Source organism: Rattus rattus, chromosome 1 (assembly GCF_011064425.1).
Source record: "Rattus rattus isolate New Zealand chromosome 1, Rrattus_CSIRO_v1, whole genome shotgun sequence".
Lineage (NCBI taxonomy): Eukaryota > Metazoa > Chordata > Mammalia > Rodentia > Muridae > Rattus > Rattus rattus.
Genome location: NC_046154.1, coordinates 56,488,335 through 56,510,239, shown reverse-complemented (window position 1 = coordinate 56,510,239; position 21,905 = coordinate 56,488,335). Strand labels below are relative to the sequence as shown.

General features: G+C 43.1%; 1 protein-coding gene across 2 annotated transcripts in view; it reads left to right on the top strand.

Annotated features, from left to right (window-relative positions):
- Positions 1-21,905, top strand: part of Nfia (nuclear factor I A) — a 335,528-nt gene that overhangs the window by 205,035 nt on the left and 108,588 nt on the right. For both annotated transcript variants that reach the window (XM_032901855.1, XM_032901851.1), the window contains one exon: positions 14,912-14,986. In XM_032901855.1, the coding sequence (XP_032757746.1) occupies positions 14,912-14,986 (75 nt within the window). The remainder of the gene's footprint in view (positions 1-14,911; positions 14,987-21,905) is intronic.

The window sequence follows — 21,905 nt, the reverse complement described above, 5'->3', positions numbered from 1 at the left end:
GCCCTAATTGAGTTTCTTTATTTCCCAATTTAATTCCAAAACCCAAATGAGTTTCTAAATTTTTGTTATGCGCTCTCTCTCTCTCTCTCTCTCTCTCTCTCTCTCTCTCTCTCTCTCTCTCCCCTCCCCTCACTCTCGCTCTGTGTGTCTGCGTGTGTGTGCTCCCATGCATATGTGATTGCAGTGTATGTGGACACGTGTCTACACACATAGTACTGGGTGTCCAGGCATGTGGAGGTCAGAGGTTGACTTTCAATGTCTTCCTCTGTGGTTGTCCAGTTTATCTTCTGAGACCAGCTCTCTCACTGAACCTGGAGATCACCAATTTGGCAAGACCAGCCAACGCTCAAGTTCCAGGGATCCTCCTGGTCTACTCTGACTTTTTACATGGTTCTGGGGTTCCAGACTCCTCTGCTTGCACAGCACGTACTGACTGAGCCATCTTTCCGGGACACAGTTCTTAGCAGCCTTCTGTAATCCATTGCTGAATACCTCCCCAGTAAGTACTTTGACCTGGAAAGGAAGTTCACATGGAATTTTTTTTTTAATGAGAAGGCTTATTTTCTTCAAAATCTCATTTTGATGCTAAACAGCAAATATAGACAAACCAACAAATAAAACATTTTTTAAATTCTTCCCCACTTTCTGTGGTTCTTTCTCAGTTTTTGCTACTAAGATAGCAAAGCTTTTATCTTGTGCATTGAGAAGAAAAACAGTAAATTAAGCAGTGGGTGAGGATAGATAAAGCTGTATATAGTGAGGCAGTTGTACTGGGAAGGGGAAGTGACGTTAGGGAATAGTGGCTATGGTGGGGGACTATAGGTTTCCTGCCCTTAAGGAGGAGGAAAGAGCTTTCTATAGGGTATGTATGATGAGGGATAAAATTGTCTTGGACTAAAAGGCTAAAGTATCTGTTGCAGTAAAATCACCTGGTATGGGAAAGCAAGCTACAATCTGTAGGCCAGACCAGGCATGTATACACGCACAGGGGTGAGAGCATTGTTGTCCTGCCTGTAGCTTCATCTTCTGATTCATTTCCAAGGTCTGGGCCTCTGGAGTTGGTATCATACCACACAGTTTGGGAATGGTGCCCTGGCTGAGAGTGGATTCCTGCTTGGTACTCAGTTCTATGTGACCTTGAGTTAGTCGCCTGAAGACTGTAAGGCTGTACTCCGTTGCTTTATCTGAAAATCAAGATTGCTATAGGAAGGAGGAAATAACACAGGACAAAGCAGAGGTGAGCATCAGGCTCAGAGGACTCAGAAGGTGTAAGCCCTAACCTATCTCTTCATCTGTGCCCACATCAAGACATGAGTCACCCTGTCCCACCTCAGCATGGCTATACAGGCCTTTGTCCACTAGGCCATCACTGAGCCTCCAGTGAGCCTTTCCTTCCCGGTCCTCTCAGAACCTGCATCTTCCCAAAGAGCCCTGAACCTGTCCCTGTACCCACTCCCAGATGCCCCCTCTCCTGGACTACAAGTCTCTGAAGGTCCAGCATGTACAGCCTCATACCCAGTACCCAGAGCAAAAGGGGAGCTAACAAATGGTCTGACTACATTAATGAAAATGCAGTCCACTTATATCAGTTCACAAAGATGGTAACTGAGTGAGACCCATACCTATATAAAAGAAATAACAAGCTATAAAATTAAAAATACCCCCCTAGTAATCAGCTCGTGGAATTATGATTTGAGACTGATCGTCTCTCAAACAAACAATGCCACTGAACTAGTTGAAATACCCCACGTGTAGACATAGTATCAGAAGGTCATCACTGCATTGGCCTTAAAAGGTGTTTTCCCTAGACCAAGGAGGACACAGTTTATTGGGTATGTTCTGGGTTTATCACCTCTGTATAGTTCATAGGTTAGCATCGGTGTCTATTGAATGAACAAATTAGGCTGTCAAAAAAGAATTTAGGGAAATATTTAAAGTACCTTAAAAAACAAACCACGTTTGGCTTCTAGCACTTTTGATGGTAGTTGGAACCCCAGAAATTAGTCCTGGACCCTACTAGCCTGTGTACCAATGAGTTGCAGGGTAATGTTGGCTTTACCAGATGTGGCCGGAAGGGTTCTACCTTCAACTTAGCCATAGTCCGGGTCCTCCCTGGCACTGCTGCTTAGAGAATGGCATTTCAAGCGTCCTTGACAGTTTGCATCTGATTGGAACATGCTTTCTCCATGATGGTATTTTAGGATGTAGATGAAGTTAAACACATGCACTCACACATGCATGTGTGCCCCTGTACACGGCGTCCTGCCTCATCTGAGACGGTTCTGCAACCTCGCAGTGATGTATGGGTTTCCTTGGGTTAGGGACAGAAAGCGAACAATGGTGTTCAATTACCAACAGGGGTAGCCCGCTGTAATTATATGGCAGGAGGTCTTCACGCAGCTCGGCACTGAGCCTCTGCCCTCCCTTCTTACTGTTGGGAAAATGACAGGTATTCCATAGAACCTCAGCATGATTAGAGACAGCAAACATCGAGAGAGAGCCGGAGGAGATACCCTAGTTCGGCACCGACAGGTAGGTTGGGCTGTCATTGGTCTTGTTGGTTGTTTAGCCTGGATTGCTCCATTCCCACGTTGGCAGTCTCCTCTGTCGTTAGCACTAGGGATGTGGGGTCATTTGGGCCCTACGTCAAGTCTTATTTCAACTGCATCTTTGTGTGGTGAGTAAGATCAGAGTGCACATCTCCTTCCCGTGTTTACATACTATTTAGATCTCTGTAGCAGCTGTAAAGTTTTAATGCCTGGCTTCTGAGAGGTTACATTGGAGCATTGGACTCAATGTGTCAGATAGTTCCACGTAAGGTTGTTCAGCATTAAATACATGATGAGGTCTGAAGGCGGCTTTTCTCCACTAGAGCTGAGGAAGCGTGTCAAAATGTGAGGTCCTTTTTGGTTTTCCTAGGGAAATGCCAGCGGTCAGTGGTGAAGACCACTGTGTGGGGTGGGCGTGGGGGCGGGGCGCTGTGTCCTGCAGTGAACAGCATCCTTCTATACTCTGGAAGCCAGGCCCTTCAAAATGCTGAGGGCCCTGTGAGAGGTGTGGTAATTCTGAGAGTGCGAGCTTGCTGTCTTCCAGCTGAGTCTCAGAGAGACTCGGTCTATTTTGTGAGAACAAAGGTTCTGCTCCCTAAAATCAAGGAGACCGCCTGCATCCCAGAGTGCTTCAGTGATCAAAGTCAGTGAAGTGAAGCATGTCGATCATCCTCCTGCCTCAAAGCCAAACTCTTTTAGCATTGATTTTGAGCTGCAAGGAACCAAGACCCCCATCTGTAGCAAGGCTTTCCGACAGCTCCCTGTTTGTGTTGAGGTATGGAAGTGGAGTGTGGAGGCCCTAACAAAAGTGAGTTTTTCCCTCAATATGATAATAATCGCTTGTATCCTGCCCATTTTAAACCATCAGAAGCATTTCTAATTTTAAAAAAAGTAAACAGATTTCATTTGAAAAATATTTTAAAGATTAGTTCCTAAATACCCATTTTCTATTGCAAACAGCATGGACACATTCAGATATCAACAGGAGAATTCAAGAAATCAGATCCTTAAAAAAAAAAAAAATAAAGTGAAACCAGGGAACGGAAAGTTGTTTTTCTTTCCTCATGAAAAAAGTTGTCTTCTGTCAGAAAAACGCACTCTATGTCCACTTAAAAAAATAAATTGTACTGAATGTTACAAATAAATACTTCTGAATAAACAAGGTTATATTGGGGAATTATAATTGTACCTATTTAAAGTAATTTAGAATCCCTTTATTTTGGGACAAGTCAGTAAAATATATCAGGAGGTTTGCTTTCAACAAATTTTGTGTTACTTGCTTTGGAATATTTTTTTACCCGAAAATTTACTCAAATAAATTAGACTGTCAATGTTTCCATTTATGCGCATATGTGAATGTTTAATGTTCCCTGTCAAGAGGGCAGAGGGAACTAGATTTTTTTCTATTATAATATCGGTACGATTCATGATGTGAGCTACTCTGTTCTAGATTCAGTATTCTATGTGCAAGTTTCTTTGCTAAACATTAAAATTTACTAGATCATTATTCTTAGCAACAAACCTTCTTGTAGATAGAACCATTAGTGTCGTTTTACAGAGGATGAAATTAGAGCTTAACAGTGTAATCCAGGATTCTCACATCCATGGTTCAACACCGTCCTTGCTATGTATAAATAATACCTTGCAAGCATAATTTTTGAACGGCGAAGTAAGTGAACATTTTGGCCTGTGGATGCCTCTATACAAGAAAAGATACAAATAACTAAAAGCTATCAGGAGTAGCAAGTTCGATGACTGCACATCTGAAATTAGACTTAAAACACATATACATGAAAAGTTAACACTGGAGAAGTTCACTTAACGTAGCAAAATTAACTTCACTTTAAAGTTTCACAAGCAATAGTAGCAGACGCTGGCAGGTTTGGGACTCTGCTGCAAGCTGACACTTTGAGGGAATGTTCTTAGCAAAACACTCGCTTCAACGGAAATTAGGTCAGCCTTCTGGAACATTTATCATGTGTACCTGTCACCAGCCAGACTCAGTCCTAAAGTGAACTAAGATCACACGCAGTGGTCCTTCCTTCTCTGAGAGCTGCAAAGGACAATATAAACCAGTCGCTCTACAAATATGTGAGTTTGGCAGACGCTCCCATGAAACTTAGGCCAACACCCATATAGTTGCTCTGGGGATTGAATTCCTCAATACTCTGTTTATAGAAATTTGAAACAGTAAATGGATTCGGTCTGTTCTGAAAAACACTCTGTCCCATGGCTCCTTTGGAAGAACATGTACAGTTGCTATAGAAGGGTGTGGGCAGATGGCCCGTGCCTGAGTTGGAAGACAGTGCCACCATCTACAGTTGCTATAGAAGGGTGTGGGCAGATGCCCCAAGTCTGACTTGGAAGACCAAGCCATCAGCTCCTGTTCGTTCACACCAAATCACCAGACACAGGTGATTTGTTTGCATAGCTGCAAGGGCACCTCTGCTGAAGCTAAGTAGTTGCTAATTTGATATTGCAACAAGAGTAATCAGCAGAAGCCAGAGCGGCACAAGGTTAAGATGGGGTGCATTGTCAAACCAAAACAGCATAAATAAGTCAGAGCGCCCTGTGCTTTCAGCCATCATGCGGCATCGTTTTGGTGTCCGAGTACCGAGGAGTGAGAGTGCACCTGTGTCAGCATGTGTGTGCTTCAGCACGAGGCCTGAGGGTTCCATGAACTTAAATGACCGTGTCTCTGACCACCGTCCCTACATCAGCCAGATTAGCTTAACCTCTTTGGAATTTGTCTTTTCATATGTCTATGATGGGCGAACACGTCCCACAGACTTAACAGATTCATGAAGTAAGGTAAAGAAAAGGGTGAAATCATGAAATACTCATGCAGTACCAGGAATTTACATGGCAAGAAATTCATGCACATACACCGAGTTAGGATGTGTGGGGTGTGGGGTGTGCTGCACTGTTCAAGTGATAGCGAAAGTTGAGAGACTTATAATTTCTGATTTCTACCCCATCCACAACCCCTGCCACTGTGTGTGTGTGTGTGTGTGTGTGTGTGTGTGTGTGTGTGTGTGTAAATGCGTTCATGTACAACTCTCTGTGATGGTTATGAAGTGCCACAGTGAGATTCTTTAAACACTTAAGCAGAGAATTATTAAAGTTTGGTTGTCTTTGCAAAGCAATATGCTCTGTGGGCCTGTTTCCTATGAGAATCTGAATTGAACGGCTGGGAAAGAAAATGGGGGAATGAAGAAATCCATCCATGATTCTTTGCTTAGGAAAAAAAAAATTAGGAAAACCAAAAAAAAAAAAAAAAACCTTCCCAACCTTCTTGATCGCACACTCTATTAAGCCAGGACCAGAAAACAATTTCTAATCAGCACTGAGATCTGGGCCCAGATTGTGCTGGCCTTTTGTCGCGGGCCTCAGATCTGTACTCTATTCACACATGCTCACTTCCAGCTGTTGTCATTGAAATCCCACATAATCTTCCAAGGTCGAAGGGCAGTCACCCATGGCTGCTGCAGTTAAAAGGTTATGCTGATTTCTGTTGTCAAATATTGGCCCTTTTCTCTTCCAATCACTCCCATTCTACTTCTCTTTAACAAGAAGAATCCAGCCTAGAATTGTATTACATGACTTTAAAGTCTTAAAAAGTGTCCCTTCATTGTACTTACCCGGTGTGGCCTGAACAGTCTAATTCATTCCGTTATATTTCACAAGGAGTTATCTAGTACCTCTAAAATACTTTGTGTTTGTGCTAGGCCAGCAAATTCAAAGTATCTCGGCCTGCGTGATTTGTAACCTGCAGTTGTTCCTGCAGAAATGTGTAATACAGACTCTATGATTGAATAAACACAACAAATGATGGCATTAGTGGTAGTGTAACTGTCACAAGAATTGTACAAAGCAGAGTGCACAGGCAGTGGAAGCTCTTTGTGATCTAGAGTATCAGCTGATGTTATGATATTTGGAGAACTACATGTCCCTAGGTTTCAGATGTCTCTTTAGGTTATTTTTCTGTGTAGCCTTGGAAGCGTAATCGAGAGCATTTTTTAACAATGCATTGCTTCAGCTCATCAATGATTTTCTATCCATGCTTAGTGAACCAAAATCAGTTTTGAGTGTCTTAAAATTGGCCCGTGGCTGCTGGTCACTGGCTCTCCCTGACATTGCCCACGTCTTACGCTGGTTTAGCAAGCTGAGCTCCATTAATGGTTTCACAGCCACATGAATTAGACCCAAAAAGGAAAGGCAGGGTGATGGGCCATGAAGGTTCTCTGCTGTTTTATACTCATGAACCAGGGTAGCCCTCGGGTGATCCAGTTCCATGTCTGTTTCACTTAAGATAATCAGTTTCAGATGTATTCAGGGAATAAATTTCCTTATTTTTTCCCTAATATATGCAAGGGTTCGTAGTAGAGGCTGAAGTTATTACAAATAGTTCCAGCCATTTGTCAATTACCAGTTGTTACTGTCTGTGTGTGTAGACAATTTTGATTTAGAACACAAAAGCAATAAGTTTGGTCCAAATCCCCCTTTTACTTCAAAAAAAACTAACTTAATTTCAAAATAAACTGAAAAACCATCAAAATTAATTTTTAAAAAAATCAAAAGGACAAACTATTGTTCGCTCTGTGCTAATGATAGTGGCTTATCTTGGCTGATGTAAATTGCTCTCTGTTTGTTTATATTTCAATGGCATACTCGAAAACATAATCCCAAAAGTTAATTTCTCTGTTCTTACACAAGTCTTTACTTGCAAAACATTCATTTACGGTGTGGTCTGAAGGTGTAGGGAAAACAGTGAAGTTAATTTACTCTCCTAAAACAAACAAACAAGCAAAAACAAAACACAATGAATGGACGTGCATTCAGCCCAGAGTGGGAGGATGGAAGAGAGTTTTTTCTGCCTTTAGGACAGGGCAAAATTGAGGTGTTTGGAAATTTAAGGGGAAGAAACACATATTTCATGGATTGTTGAAAAACACTTGACTTTTATTAATCTAAATATCTTTGTCAAAACATTGCATTGGTCACGCCACTTGGCCTTGGTGTTTCCTTCTATTTCTAGGTTTGTCCATGATGTCATGCGTCAAACATTCACAAACATACCAATAAGTTAAAAAATTACTCTGGATTTTAGATGCTTGGCTAATAAACATCCTTTACTTCATGCAATAAATTCTATTTGAAATTGTCAGCCAATCAAATGTTGTTTATTAAATGCTACTGATATGTAATACAGAAGTTAGTACACGTGTTGCCTGCGATAGATTGAAGATAAAATGTCATGTAGAGAAAATTAACAATGCACATTCTTATCCGATTCTCTCACCGTCTGAACGATCTTAGGCAAATCTCTGAATATCTCAAGTTTTCAGCTTTCACTTCTATAAAATCATAACATTGCCAGCCATACGGTTGCAATATGGTTTAGATATCTTAAAAATAGTCTCCAACACAGTACCGAACACAACAAATACTAGACAGATTATACTTTTGATGAAATTGAGTACTACCCACAGAGGGACTACAGAAATGTTCTTCAGAAAGGACCCATGCTTTGTGATAGCCATGGCTTGCTGAGTCCATTTTCCCTAATGTAGACACAGCAAGGTGATTGCAGAGTGCGAAGCGTCCCTCAGTGCTGAAGTGACAACGTTCGGTCAGGTTCCAGGTTCCCCTTAGCGCATGACTCCTGTGAGGGAGAGATGGGGAGGGGTGGTGTTCACCATCTCCTTATAGACAAACATCAGCCCCAAATAAATCCTACCCCTGCCAATTGACTGCAAAATAGTAAACCCAAGCTTAGGAAGGAAGTTTATTCAAGAAATAGAGACTTCAGGCTGTAAATGTTCCTTGTGGATTTAATAGTGTTCTCCACCTTCAGTTTCCTGGGCAATCTTTTGGTTTATAGATATTTTGCCATTGTTTCTATTTCTGCTAGAGCATTCCAGTGGGCTGTTCTCCATAACACACTCTGATGAACACTGATAGGGCTCCCAGTGTGGAGAGGAATATACCGAAGAGTAGCAAGCAAGCCACTTTTGCTCACAGCAAAGAGAGTGTACACTTGGGTCATATTGGAAACTAAAGCCTAAAGGGGATTCTCTGAGAGGCTTTAACCATGTGGCTAAGGACTCTAAGTGTACAGCCTCGAATCATGAAATAGCAGTGGCTTTTAGATGGAACCTGCCGGTCATACGCTCCCCTTCCTCTACTAGGCTAGTAATGAGCTAGGAAGCTGACACTTACCAGGCATCACAAATACATATGCCTACAAGGCCTAACAGCCTGTCTGCCTGAGCAGATGTGTATGATAGAAAAGTCCAGGGAGTGTGGTAAATCCAAAAGTTCATGTCCAAGTACAGTTGCCCCATTTCAAATACGACAAAAGCCAGAACATGCTGGCAGAGCAGATGTTTGCAGACTGGAACTGGTCAGTGAGCCCCAATTTTTGACACTTCAGATTCAGAAGGGAAAAGTCAGTTAGTTATGGCCTGTGTACATGCGAAGTTACTACAGCAAATATAATACGCCTTGGTTTGTTTCAAATATATTACTTTCAACAGAAAATAATATGTTGTATAATTTTGTGTCTTTACAAATAGATATGTGAATTCTTTATATTTTTAATACAAGGGATTTTTCCAGAGCCCAGAAATATCACAGATTTCTCCAGTGAATGGCAAAGAAATTAGTTATGATGCAACTTATCATATAAAATATAAGTCATAATATAAATTATGCTAAAGTTAGAATTCATCCTTATTTGAACTCATAGAAGTAAACACCTCCATTTAGCTCCTTAAAGCCCTGTTCTCTGAGATACCCTAATTGAGTACAGAAGTAGATATTGCTATGTCAATAATAACATGGTAATTACCATGCTGCAGTAGAAACCCACGAAGTAAGGCTATCTAAGTCATTGAACAAATAGGGCACCAATAGAGGGGGGTGGTGCTGAGCCCTCTGACGATCTAAGTTTGTAAGCTACAACAATGACCTTTTGGTCTATTGACAGAGGTCAGAGATGATGTCAATGAGGTGGGGGTGAGTGGCCTAAGTCACGTGGAATAGAAATCCTTCATAACTTCACCTTATTAATTTCTGGCCTTTTGGCCAAAGTCAGGTTTAACTCGGCCTTATTTATTGAACACATATGAAATACATACAGGTGTATCCCACAAGTACTTGTAGGCTTGTTATGCGATCAGAAGAAGGAAGTGGACCCCAGGGAGGAGGTTTCTTTACACAACTAGTGGCCTCTGAAAAACTAGTACAATGGCTGCATGTTCCAAGACACCCAGACTCCTGCTGGAATAAGGGTAAGGTGGAAATAAGGGACCCTCTTCCTTCTCAGAGGCTGAGAAACAGGTCCCAGAAAGGCTCCTTTCTCAGCCTGTGATTTACTAATGGTGGAGACTCAATTACTAAGAAGAGGAAAAAAATGGAAATCATCATATAATGAATTTGTCTGTGCACTGCAGTCAACTTACATCCATAACTGAATGAGATCTAATAACTCAGGACAGGGAGCGCCTTGCTCTCTGAGTTTGAGAAACACCTAGTCTTGTATACAGTCTCACTGTGTCCTCCTCGCATACAGACTTCCCTGTGTGGAGACAGTCAGCTTTCTCTGATGGCTAGCCCTCAAAAATGCCATGTCCTTGGCTCTCTTCCTCAACATCTAGGCAGTTCAGCAGGATTGCCACATCTCACCAAATCTAGCTTTTCCTGCCCTGCCTTAACATTCAAAGGTAGATGGATATTCAGTCCTCTCATAAAATGAGGCTTGGTTTCCAGAGAATGGGGTTTTCTGAAATAATTGCTAATGTTATTGAGGTAAAAGAGCCCCTGCTTCTAAGAAGTCATGAAAGATTTTCTCTTTACATACAGTCTCTCCAGAAAGGCTCCTCCTCTCACACTGAGAATGGCTGACTCCGAGCGCTATGAAACCTATGCTGTACTTGGGAGTTCACTGAACAAATGTACAGTAGCTACCTTATGTAAAAAAGAAAAGAGACCCGCTCCTATTTGAATCTCCTATTCGGTTCTGAACTCAGTTTAGAACTTTGAGGCAGACCATTGAGCAGTCTGCATGCATCTCAGGCATACTTGACAGGGTCTGGGTTCTCTAGTAATTTCTAAGGGCCCCTGTTCAAAAGAGAGACCTCGAAACCTTTCTGGAATTTACTGAACTCACTCAGTTCCAGAGTTTACAGAGATCCTTAATGTTCATAACATCGGAATTTCAAACCACTTAGACTTTGGTTTCTGTTTCTACTTCTTCTTCTTCGTCTTGCAGTAAAGCTGAGCGGCCTGATCAGCGTCGTTTCCTCACAAGCCATCGCCATGACTCGGTGTGAGAGTGACCGAGAGCTTAAGCTTCTCAGGTTGCCTGTAACTATGCCCACACCTCACTCCTTCTGTCACTTCTGAGGCTTCCTGTCACCTACCAATGTTTGCCCAACCCTTATGTCTGTCAGGGACAAATTATAAATACAATCCATCTGATAATTCAGTTATGCTGGGAAGAGAGTTGTGCTACCACGAGAGCATGTGAAATACGCACGTCCTTTGTTTCATGGTTTGACTCTCAAACCTTCCTTCACACTCGCACCTGCTTCGCCCGGAGACACAGGCTTCTGAGAGAAGGGCGAATGATCTTTGCAGTGATGTTCTCAGCCATCATGATCCTAGTTTAAGTCTGAGACTGGACTTCTTGGGGGCAGGAGTCAGTGTCCATTGAACAATTCTGCTCTTTGCCTCTACTTTTTGTTTGCTCTCCTAGATGGTGGACCAGAATGAAAACCATAATGCATACTCAGGCATTTCTTAGCAGAGATGTCAATGGTACCCTCTCCAGCAGAAGCCACATGGAATTCTTTTCCTGTGCTGGTCCTCTTGAAAGGGATAAATGTGAACGGCTTGGCTTTCTTTGGATGATTTAGTTTCTAGGGTTTGGTTTATTTTAACCTTATTACCAAACATTTGAGAAACAAACACATTCTGTAACTGTTTTTATTCAAAAAAAAAAAAAAAAAAAAGAGGCCAGTTTGAGTTTTGCTCACTCAAAGTCTCTCTAGAGTACTTCATGCTTGACAAGTACCTTCCCTCGAGCTGGAGTAACAATGACAGAACAGACTCTGCCAGCTCAAAAGGGGGCACACTCAACATGAGCAAAGGGGACTGGCCATCTTGTGTGCCAGCTACTATATTAGAACCATGCCCAGCACATGGGTCAGTGTGGAAAACAGAGAACGGAGTTCTTCCAGAAGTGAGGTCTGTTAGGGCAGACTGTTGGCAGAGGTATCAGGAGAGCTTGGTCCTGAGGGACAGGTGAGGGATGACGAACCCACAAGAGGAGTTGACGCTATCCACGTGGGACTCGTGCAAGGTTTCTAATAGGCCAGTGTGTGCTGAGTGCATCGGATGTATCTCGGCGTGCTCTGCACCTGCCACTCTCCTACCTCAAAGCCTTTGCTCATCTGCCAAAGATCTCATCTGCTTTCTGTCGCAGTTGTCTTCTCAACCTGCTTCAGACAGCCTCTTAGGAAAGATTTTCCCTCACGGTCCTTCCTAATGTTCTTGCTGTGAGTTCTCTTCCTGTCACTTAGACTGTTTGTGTTCCCCCCCCCCGCCCCCTACTAATCTATGTTAAACTGTTTTAGCTGTCTCTGTGGTTAAACTGTAGACTCTGAAATTAGGGACCCAGGTCTAGCACAGGACCTGGCCTGTGTTAGCCACTCAGTAAATGTCTTAAGAGAGCGACTGGTCAGATCTTCCTGCCATTGAGAGGGTTCTTACTTCAGATTAGAGAATGGATTCTTGAGGGTACCAAAATGAATCAATGGATAGTAGACAAGAAATTATTTGAAGACTCTCTGTCATGGTGGTTAGAACTGGGGATGCCCTCACCTTGATCACGAGAATGTGGAAACATGCATGGTGGAAGAATGTAGATCGGAAGCTGAATCAATGTGTGGACGCATGGGATTAGGTAATTGTATAAAGCCAGAGTTGGATGCCACCAAAACACAGAAAGATGAGTACTTTGGGTGTATTGGATCTAAGGCTACCTATGAGATGTCTGGAGAGAATGTCCAGTAGATGCTAAATTTAAATATTTGGAACCCAGAAGAGACCTTAGCAGAAGGAAACAATTTGAGCATCCTCAGTTAAAAGGTCCACTTATCTGTTTATTCACAGATAATTCACTTGCTACTTTGAGATATAGAGATTCCGGTGGTGACCAAATTAAATATGAATCTAGTTTCCACAATGCATTTGCTCAGAAAGTGACACCTAAGGTCCCTCTCCCCCAAACCAGTCTTCATCAAGACAGACTCACTTTGGGGTGGCAGAATTAAGGTCTGTGTTTATATTTACTCAGTTCAGAAATGCATCTTTTCTTAAAATATAGGCTTTCAGGGTTTGACATTCAAGCAAGCGTCAGCCCGTAACTTGTGGGACAAAGAGAGATGCTCGAAAACTGCGTTTCCCATTCCACTTCGATTTTCTGGCTGTTGTGTGCACTGAGCCCGCACTCCCGTGCACTGAGGCCGGATTTCCTTTGTTATGGTCTGTGGGATAAATGCGATCTTAATGGTGCCCAGTAAAATAGAAATGTTATGATCTGTTTTGACAAGACCTCTTTAAGGGAGTTTTTTATTTATTTGTTTAAGTTTTTGCTTCTTGGTTCTCTTAATCCAAGAGACAGTACCGCTTACCGAACAAGAGTCCCAGATAGATACCCAATTGTTGGTTGCTTTGATAAGTAAAAGTCCTTAAGAACTTCTAAGGTGAACCTTTGCTGTTTCATTTTAAACACCAGGTTATGGTTGCTATATATCCTAATATTTAGAACTACTTTTAGTACCATAGATATTGTGTGCTATATCAGAGTTAACTGGAAAATTTAAAACTCAGGAAGAAAACTTCTTTATTCAAAACTGTTTTATAGTGAAAGGAAAGAGCTCACAGACACTAATGACCCTCTGAAACATAGCTGCTTCTGTACACTCTGTATGTGGCGTCTAGTAAGCTTTCTGGTACGTATGCTCTGACGCACGGCAGTCTCCTGCCCCTCAACAACGAATGAAATATAGACTTTAGGAAGCAAGGACATCTTGCTTATGGTATCTGTGCATTCAGATTTTCCTTTTCTCATGTCAAATGGCTTAAGGTATGTGTCTTATTGCAAAGAACAGTAGTTTGTGGTGGAGGGGGGTTGTTTGTTTTGTTTCTTTTTTTTTTTTATCTCTTCAGTTAACACTTGCTCCTGTGCATCACACTTTAAAGCAGGTAAAGATTAAATTGGCTTCACAGGCAAATCCACCCAGTGGAATGTGCCTTGTAGGATATACAGAGTCAAAGCTGTAGGCACAGAAATAGAAAGCACCTTAGACTGTGCACCGCTGGCCATTCACAGTAAACCGTTCTGAATACGCCACGAAGTTGTACAAGGTCTCTACATAGATACAGAGTCAGATGTTCTAGAGAAAAAGTCACTATATTCAGCTAGGATTGAGCAAACATAAAATTCAAGAACGAAACAACTTTGAACCGTTTATGCATTTGACCAACACAAAAGCTACTTTTCTCTAAACAAGTACAATTTTGTGTTTGTGTACAAACCAATTTGTTCCTATATTTTGAAAACTGAAATTTTATTTCCTGTTCGGCTTTTCCAAAGTCTCCTCTGTAGGATCGCTAGAAAAGCAGGAAGTATCTTCACCCCTCATTAGATTTAAATGAACAGGCAACTAAACCTGACCAGACACTTCTGTGGTGTCTCGAAACATCATGGAGCTTGGCTATCCTGGTCGATTCCCAGGGATTCTGGGTCTACACTGTGTCCTCTCCTCTCCTCTCCTGTCCTCTCCTATCCCTCTTCCCTCTCCTCTCCTCTCCTCTCCTCTCCTCTCCTCTCTTCTTTCAGTATGTTTTTTAGATTTATTTATTTTATGTATGTGAGTATACTGCTGCTATCTTCAGACACAGCAGAAGAGCACATCAGATCCCATTACAGATGGTTGAGAGCCACCATGTGGTTGCTGGGGATTTGAACTCAGGACCTCTGGAAGAGCAGTTAGTGCTCTTAACCACTGAGCCATCTCTCCAGCCCCTTTCTGTTTTTTTTAATCTTTTGTTTCAGACTTCCTGCTCAATTTTTTTAAGCATCTCAAAAAAAAAATCCACAGTCTCCAGACCCAACCCAAAAGCTCTGTTTGTTACCAAATGACTGCCCCCGCCCCCATGGGAGCACAGAGGGAACCAGGTGTGTGCTTAGGCCTCATGTGCTCCATCACAGCTTGATGACAATTTATACCTGTGTCATTTCGCGTTTTCTCTTTATGACAGTTGGCTTTCTTCTGTTTTTGTTTCCACAGGACATTTGGGCTTCCAGGACAGCTTCGTCACATCAGGTGTTTTCAGTGTGACTGAGCTAGTAAGAGTGTCACAAAGTAAGTATCGTTTTGCTCTGATTTGATCCAAATTTGCCTTCAGTCGCTGTTTCTTCTCATAGGAATTTAACACTTTCGCAACACCCCTTTTGTTCTCCTTAGAAGAGCTATACCAACTGGTTTGTTTAAAAGCCAGTATCTCCGGGCTAGGAATAATTAAGAATTTTAATGCGAGGCATTATGGTAATGGCCAATGCCAAATGTCTCACGCAGTCCTGGGTACATAGTGTGAACTTGGCTTTGGAAGATCTCGAGTCTTCCCTCTGGTTTCTGAGGAATTCTGCCCTGAAGAGACTTTGCTTCTGACCTTTAAGCAATGCTAATGCTCTCAGTATGAGTGGCGCATTACAGCATGGTCATTACCAGCTTGTCGATAGCAACTACAGTGGTGATGGAAGAGTTCATGCCACCGCCCAGCTCTGTTGATCAAAGGCCCATTGATTGTGTGTTTGTTATGGCACAGCCCAAACAGTGCAAAAAGCATGGGAGTCCGGCTGTCTGTGCCTCTGTCTCTTCTCCCCGACAGCCCAGACACCTCGCACACACAGTTGCCCTTCTTCCAGAACGTCTCTGTTTTGAAAGCATCCCTACAGTGACCACCTGCTCTTAGTCTCAATTTAAAAGTGAAATTAAACATCAGATATTAAAATTTTACTCTTATCTGCTTAAAGGTCGGTAAATTTATATTGTTAAACATGATCTTTAAGCAGCATCAAGTTCTTTACAGAACGAAATAGAATTTGTAGCCATATTATATGTGTTCTAGGCTTGCGAGGATGCCCAAGTAAACCAATGGGCTGTGAGAGATACCACAAAAGTCAAGCCAGCCTGTTCTTCCAAGCCAGGATTCTTTCCGGTCTTGTTTCAGTCATCACAGTCTGGAAGAATCTTTAGTGTCCAAAAGAATAGGATATGATATGGGACTAGAGGAAAATCCAGGTGTTCTTGAACATTTTCTATTTGCTAAGCACTGTGCTAGTCCTTGGAGGGAGGAGCATCATTGGTTGATCCTTGCAACAAACTCTAAGGTTACCGGTGAGCTAACCTGAGGATCCTTTTTCCTTAGCTGAAGTCATTTGTCCGAAGTCAAACAGTAAGTGGTTCAACTACTGTCCTTGGCTACGTGTCTTAGCTGTACTCTAAGCTGCACAATCTATACTCGGAGGCTAACTCAGGGGAGTTAAGTGATGGGAAGGCAACTGTGCACGCTAGAATTCTGACAGTCAGGGAAGCTGCCACTGATGGTGAAGTACTCCTGGGTAGCTGTGGCAGAGTCCTCATGGAAAAGCAATAGGAGTAGCTGGTGATGGCCTGCAGTGGGAATAATTTGGCTGTATTATGAAGGGTGTCCCAAAGTACTCACTGAGGGGGAACTAGATGACTTTATTGAACAGAAGGTGTGTGCCTTCCTGGTTAGTGCATAGTTGATTAGCCAGTTATTGGCCATAGACAGATAACAGTGCATATGTACAGAAGGTGGTCAGTAGTCTATATTTTTCTTATAGTCTTACTAATAATAACAAAGAATATGTCTTTCACAGTGTGTCCAGTCATAGCGGCATTAGAGAGAAGTATATTTATTGAGGCTTTATTGAGATCCAAGCAGAGTCTTGATTTAAAAAAAAAATCCATTTTACTCTAAGATGAGAGCTCTACCCTGTTTTGTTCTGCCTGTGCCACTCAGAAGCTTGCATTAGTCTTCATTACCAGCGGACTTCCAAGGTCTGGGGTTGTAAGAGGCCAGACAGCTCAGAACCAGCCCCGGCCTCTTGCCCTTCCTCCCTTCGCTCATCTTCCTTTCAGGTCTTATGTTTAAGATTGATTAGAGCTCCACTCAGTCTAAGGCAGCATGATTGTCAAGTGAATCCTACATGTTCCTTCAAGACTGCCAGAAGGGATCCCTACCCTAGGGGCTAAGGTTGCAGAGTGATTGTTTCCTGTGCCTGTGTAGGGGGCTGGTTAGCAAAGGCCTGGCATCGTGAGCGTCCGTCAGCTTCTCAGTGCTTTCCCGTTCTGCACACTGCTGTGCAATCACTCCAGGACTCACTCACACATGGCCTTGTGCTGACTGCCACTGTTTGGTAAGAGCAGGACCGGGCTGCATCAGCTAAACCATGGCTTCAGGCCAAACCGGTCAACTACATGCCAGAGACCCTCTCTTCCTTGTAGATCTTTAATCTAAGTTTGTCAAGGTTTATTTTATAGACTGCCTTGGCTCCTGCAATAGGGATTGCCAAGCTCTTCCCCTCTCCCCGAAAGCCTTTCTCAGAGGCATATGCCCTAGTTAGACTTCTGTTCCAGCGATGAAACACTGGCCAAAAGCAACATAAGAGAGGAAAGCGTTCATTAGCTCACAGGTCACACTCTGTAGTCAGGAACTGAGGCAGAGACCACAGAGGAGTGCTGCTTACGGACTTGCTCAGCCTGCTTTCTTAGACAATCCAGGAATACTTGCCCAGAAGTGATTGATTCCTCTCATGGTGGGTGTGTCCCACCCACATCAGTTATTATCAATAAAATGCCTTACGACAGGTCCACAGGCCAATCTGCTGGAGGCAGCTCTTCAGCTTCATGGCTTCCAGTTTCACAGTTTGTGTTAGGCCGACAAAAAATACCCAGCAAAGCGTACCACCCAAACTGCACAAAGTTGAGTCTAGGTCCATTCCTCCCAGAACCGCGTTGCTCCTCCCCTTCCTGTAAGGTCTGTTTTAGGACTGGATGGGTATTTATTGCAGATAAATAGGGATGAGGAACATTCTGCATCCTTGAAATAGAAATAAGCTAAGTGGTGATGGATTATTAAGGCCTTGCGTGTTCAATTTGAATATTAAAGATTCTGTGAGTGAGAATTTACCAAGTGCACATCTTGTACTTGGTGCTAGACATGTAGGCACTGCTTCACTTGGCACTCCTGTGGCTGGGCCAGCGTCCCTTTACAGAGACGAAGGATGCTGTGGAACTCAAAGACAAAGAGCATCTCTCTCCTGCAGGCCTTTGTTGTGGTTACTTCTCTAACTCTATCATAGAGTAAGGTAGACCGTTGGTTTCTGGGCTTTGATTGGTTATGCATTTCTTGTTGGGGGTGATGATTTTACATCTGGCATACATTTTTTGAAGGATTGCTAAAATGCAAAATGGAACAAGTAAAGTACACAATTATATTTTCCCTAGATTCATTGTCAGTGTGGTTTTGTTTTCAAATAGTAGACTTGATATTGTTAATTCTGGTGGTGCTATATATCGAACCCAGGTCTCAACATAGATAAATCCCATACCAATTAGCTACATCACCAGTCCTGGAAAAAGTCATATATTAGAGCAGTTCTTTGGGTTTATGATTTTCAGATAGCAAAACACAGGGTCTCTTATGCACCAACTCTAACCATAGCCTAGTTACTAACAACTGTGGGTAGTATGCTGGAATTCTTACTGTTGGTGAGCCAGTATTGGTGCACAATTATTAATTAAACCCCTTAATTTGCATTAGGGTTTCCTCTTGTGCTTTTCTTGCTGTTACTTTTTCTAAGTGTCTCCACAAATGTGTAAGGGCACATGTCTACTATTACATATCAAGCAGGGTCATCTCATTGCCATGAAAACACTGTGCTTTGCCTATCCAAACTATACACACACATACACACACACCCCTCTTGGATCTTTCTGTTGTTTTGTCCCTCGTGTGGTTATTTTACTGGCCCTAATATCAGACTTCCTTAATCCCTCTGAATTTGTTCCTTGGCGTCCCAGCCTATTCTTCGACCTCATCACAATTACAGCAGGTTGTGGCTTCATACAGTGTGGAGACTTCATATTACTCAGAAACGATACCCTTGTCTTAAACTGTTTCTCTTTCCAGATACATAGTGTCGGCCTTCTACATATGATAGTGAAAATATTTACTTCCCCCAGGATTCCAGCGAGGTTCTAACCGTGCTAGAGTAGTGAGTGCTATTTCAGTATCTGCAGATGAAGAGTCACTGAAATAGCTATGCTGATGTTGTTGCCTAGGATAGTGCCACCTCCAAGGTGGCAATGAAACTCAGCCTCACAAATTCCTAGGTGAGAGTCAGACTAGACAGTCAGGCTGCTGGACAATAAATGCCTGGATCAGATGCAAGGAACTGCTGGACTCAGGACTCCAACTGACCCAGGAGAGCTGTGGGAAGCCATGAACTCCTGCACCCTTGTCTCCTGCTAACACCCTTAAAGTTTTCACTGTTATCATCTAACGTTTGGGAGCTGTAGTAACGGAAACGCTGGAGCTGAGAGTATGGATTTGTTCTGTTGCCCGTCTCCACACGTGGCAGGGCCATCTGAAAGCACTTCTAGTTATTTATTACCTTGTTCCACAAGAGGGAGAAAACACAGACTACTGCACGCTGGGCCAGAGCAAAAGAAGAATTCAGTACAGGGGAGAGGCTCCCAGGAGGGACCGTGGTTCCGAATCAGTGAGGTTGTTTTAGCATAATCCCGTGAAGGAGGAGACAGGAGCCATCTGTTGAGATGGTGCTTTATTACACAAAGCCCTCTACAGGCATTTCCACATAGGCCCCTCCCAGGAGCTGCCAAGGAGAGCCCATTCTGCTGGCTGCTGAATGTCGCTGCTTCAAGGGCTCTCTGTCAAACCCACTCTTGTTTATTTTGTGCCAGGCGTTTCCTCAAAGTATGTGCTCTGAGGCTGCCAAATGTCCCTCCTGGTGTGAACTCGAAAAAGTTCTGCCCCAAACTCCACTCCTGCTCATTTCCTTCTAAAGTGCTGACTGTTTTCCTTGAAGTTGCTGGAGAGATTCTGAAACCTTAAAGGCCTCAGTGGGAAAGAGTAAAAAACCACAGACACACACAGGCCATTGTGCCTCCGGTCTGGCCATTCCGATTGCCAGCTTGGTTTGTACACCCAAACTGGCTGTAAGGGTTAAGTAAACTTCGTGGCTCAGGATGACTTCACGGCCCTGGAATTCTGCAAAGCCAGGATTCTCAGTACACTGTGGCCAGCCTTAGAGTCTTTGGGTGTGAAAACCATTCTCAGCTACTCGGCCTGTGCTCTGGTTCCTGCTCCATGGCTGCAGAATCTATTAAAGTCCAGCAGATGAATTGCTCTGGCTCTGCCACAAAGCCTGACTACCCGATGGACTTCGGGGGTTCCTGAGTTGTTTGTCAATGGAGAGTGACCGTGAATGGAACAGGGCCTGTGCCTCAGCCTGGCATGAGGTGGCACCCTAGCGGCTGTTTCCTGCCTTGGGAACGTGCACTGCTGATATTCTCACACAGGAGTCATCATGGGAGTTCCGAAAACCGTTTGTTTTAAACTTCTTTTTCAAGTCCTTGGTAGGGCTTCCAATGCCCACGCACGTAGGTTTGTCAGGCCAGCGGTTTCCTAAGAACCAATGAATCGAGTCTAACCTGATGTACGGGAGTTGCGAGATGGAATTAACTCAGCTAAAAGGCACAATGAGAAAAATGAGACACTGGTAGGGAGAAGCTAAAATGTGAAAATACAAATTGTCCTTACCTGGAAAGACTAATGAGGAAGTGGGTCTCAGGTGAGATGTCCCTGGTGCCCCCTCTTTTGAGGATTAGCCCTTAAATCGTGGCAGTTCTTTCTCCCTTTCTTGGAGGACAACTTTAAACCTTCCTACTCCGAGCCGGCAGACGACTGGCTCTCTCCTCGGCTAACGCACACAGTAACAATGACCGTGGTACAGAAATTAATTTTTTATACAATTTATATTTTTAAGCAAGAAGCCCTTTGGGCTTCGACATTAGAGGAAGAAACAAAAAGACGATGATAAAACGCATGCTGCAGCCCCAGCACGGACCGTCACTGTGACCTTGCCTTTGTTTGGCATTACACAATTCAATGGCAGGCCACTCAAACTATGCTCTCGATCAATATCCTATTAAAGCAGCACAAAAAGTCTCCATAAACTTAGTGGTTAGCTATGTTTATAAATGGAACTCGGCATAATTAGATGGTCAATAGCAGGCTCTACTAGTAATTTTAAAATGAACATCACACATCTTATGCGGAGAAGCCAGCACCAACCCCTCTGGAAGGAAGGTCTGGTGTATAGTAGACAATAGGTTGGGTGGCCTTTAAAAAAAAATCATCTCTATGTCCAAAATGCAGCTTTTAAAGAAAATCTGTTAAATAAGCTATATAATAGAAAATTCTAATCAACCCCTTAAATTTTTTTCCCACGTCTAAGCCGTTTCATTCTAAATGTATTACACCATGGGAAATGTCTCATTTTCTAGTTCTAATCAAGCCCCCACACAGAGAGGAAATAATAAATGTTGCCACACTCTTAGGAAGGAAAAAAAACTATCAGCCTATCTGGCTTAACGAACAGATTTCCTCCCAGTACGACTCAATACAATTTTAAAATAAATGTTAAAGTTGAATTATTTCCAAAAATATTCTTTGTCGTACAGTTTTATTTCCTTGACTCGTTTTCGGTGAGAGTTGGGATAGTAAAGCGGGATGCAAAATGGAATGGACCGCTGTGCTAAGATTTTCCGCTGTTTCTCTGGAACGCCATTTGTGTATGGGTGGCTAACCTTGAGTTCCATCCCTTCCTCACCAACCAAAAGAGGATGGGCTACTAAGAGGAGAGCCCACCCGGAGGCTACTTTATCCACAGCTGGTCCCCCTACCATGACACATGTGTGTGCCCTGTGTTGAATATGTGTCCTGACCAGTGTATGTGAGCGACTATGCAGGTCCTACCTAGAAGGAGAGAGGGAATGTGCTTTTGACAACAGGTAGCACTGTGCATGACTGCCCTGTGTTCTTTGTTAAGTACGTACCCCTGCCAGTCCTGGTTAGAGCTGCTCATCGCTGGGTCCGGGCCCTTTATCTCTATCCTCAACTAAAGTGTCCGCTAAGTTCACCAGATTCCGAGTGCTCTTATGATGGACG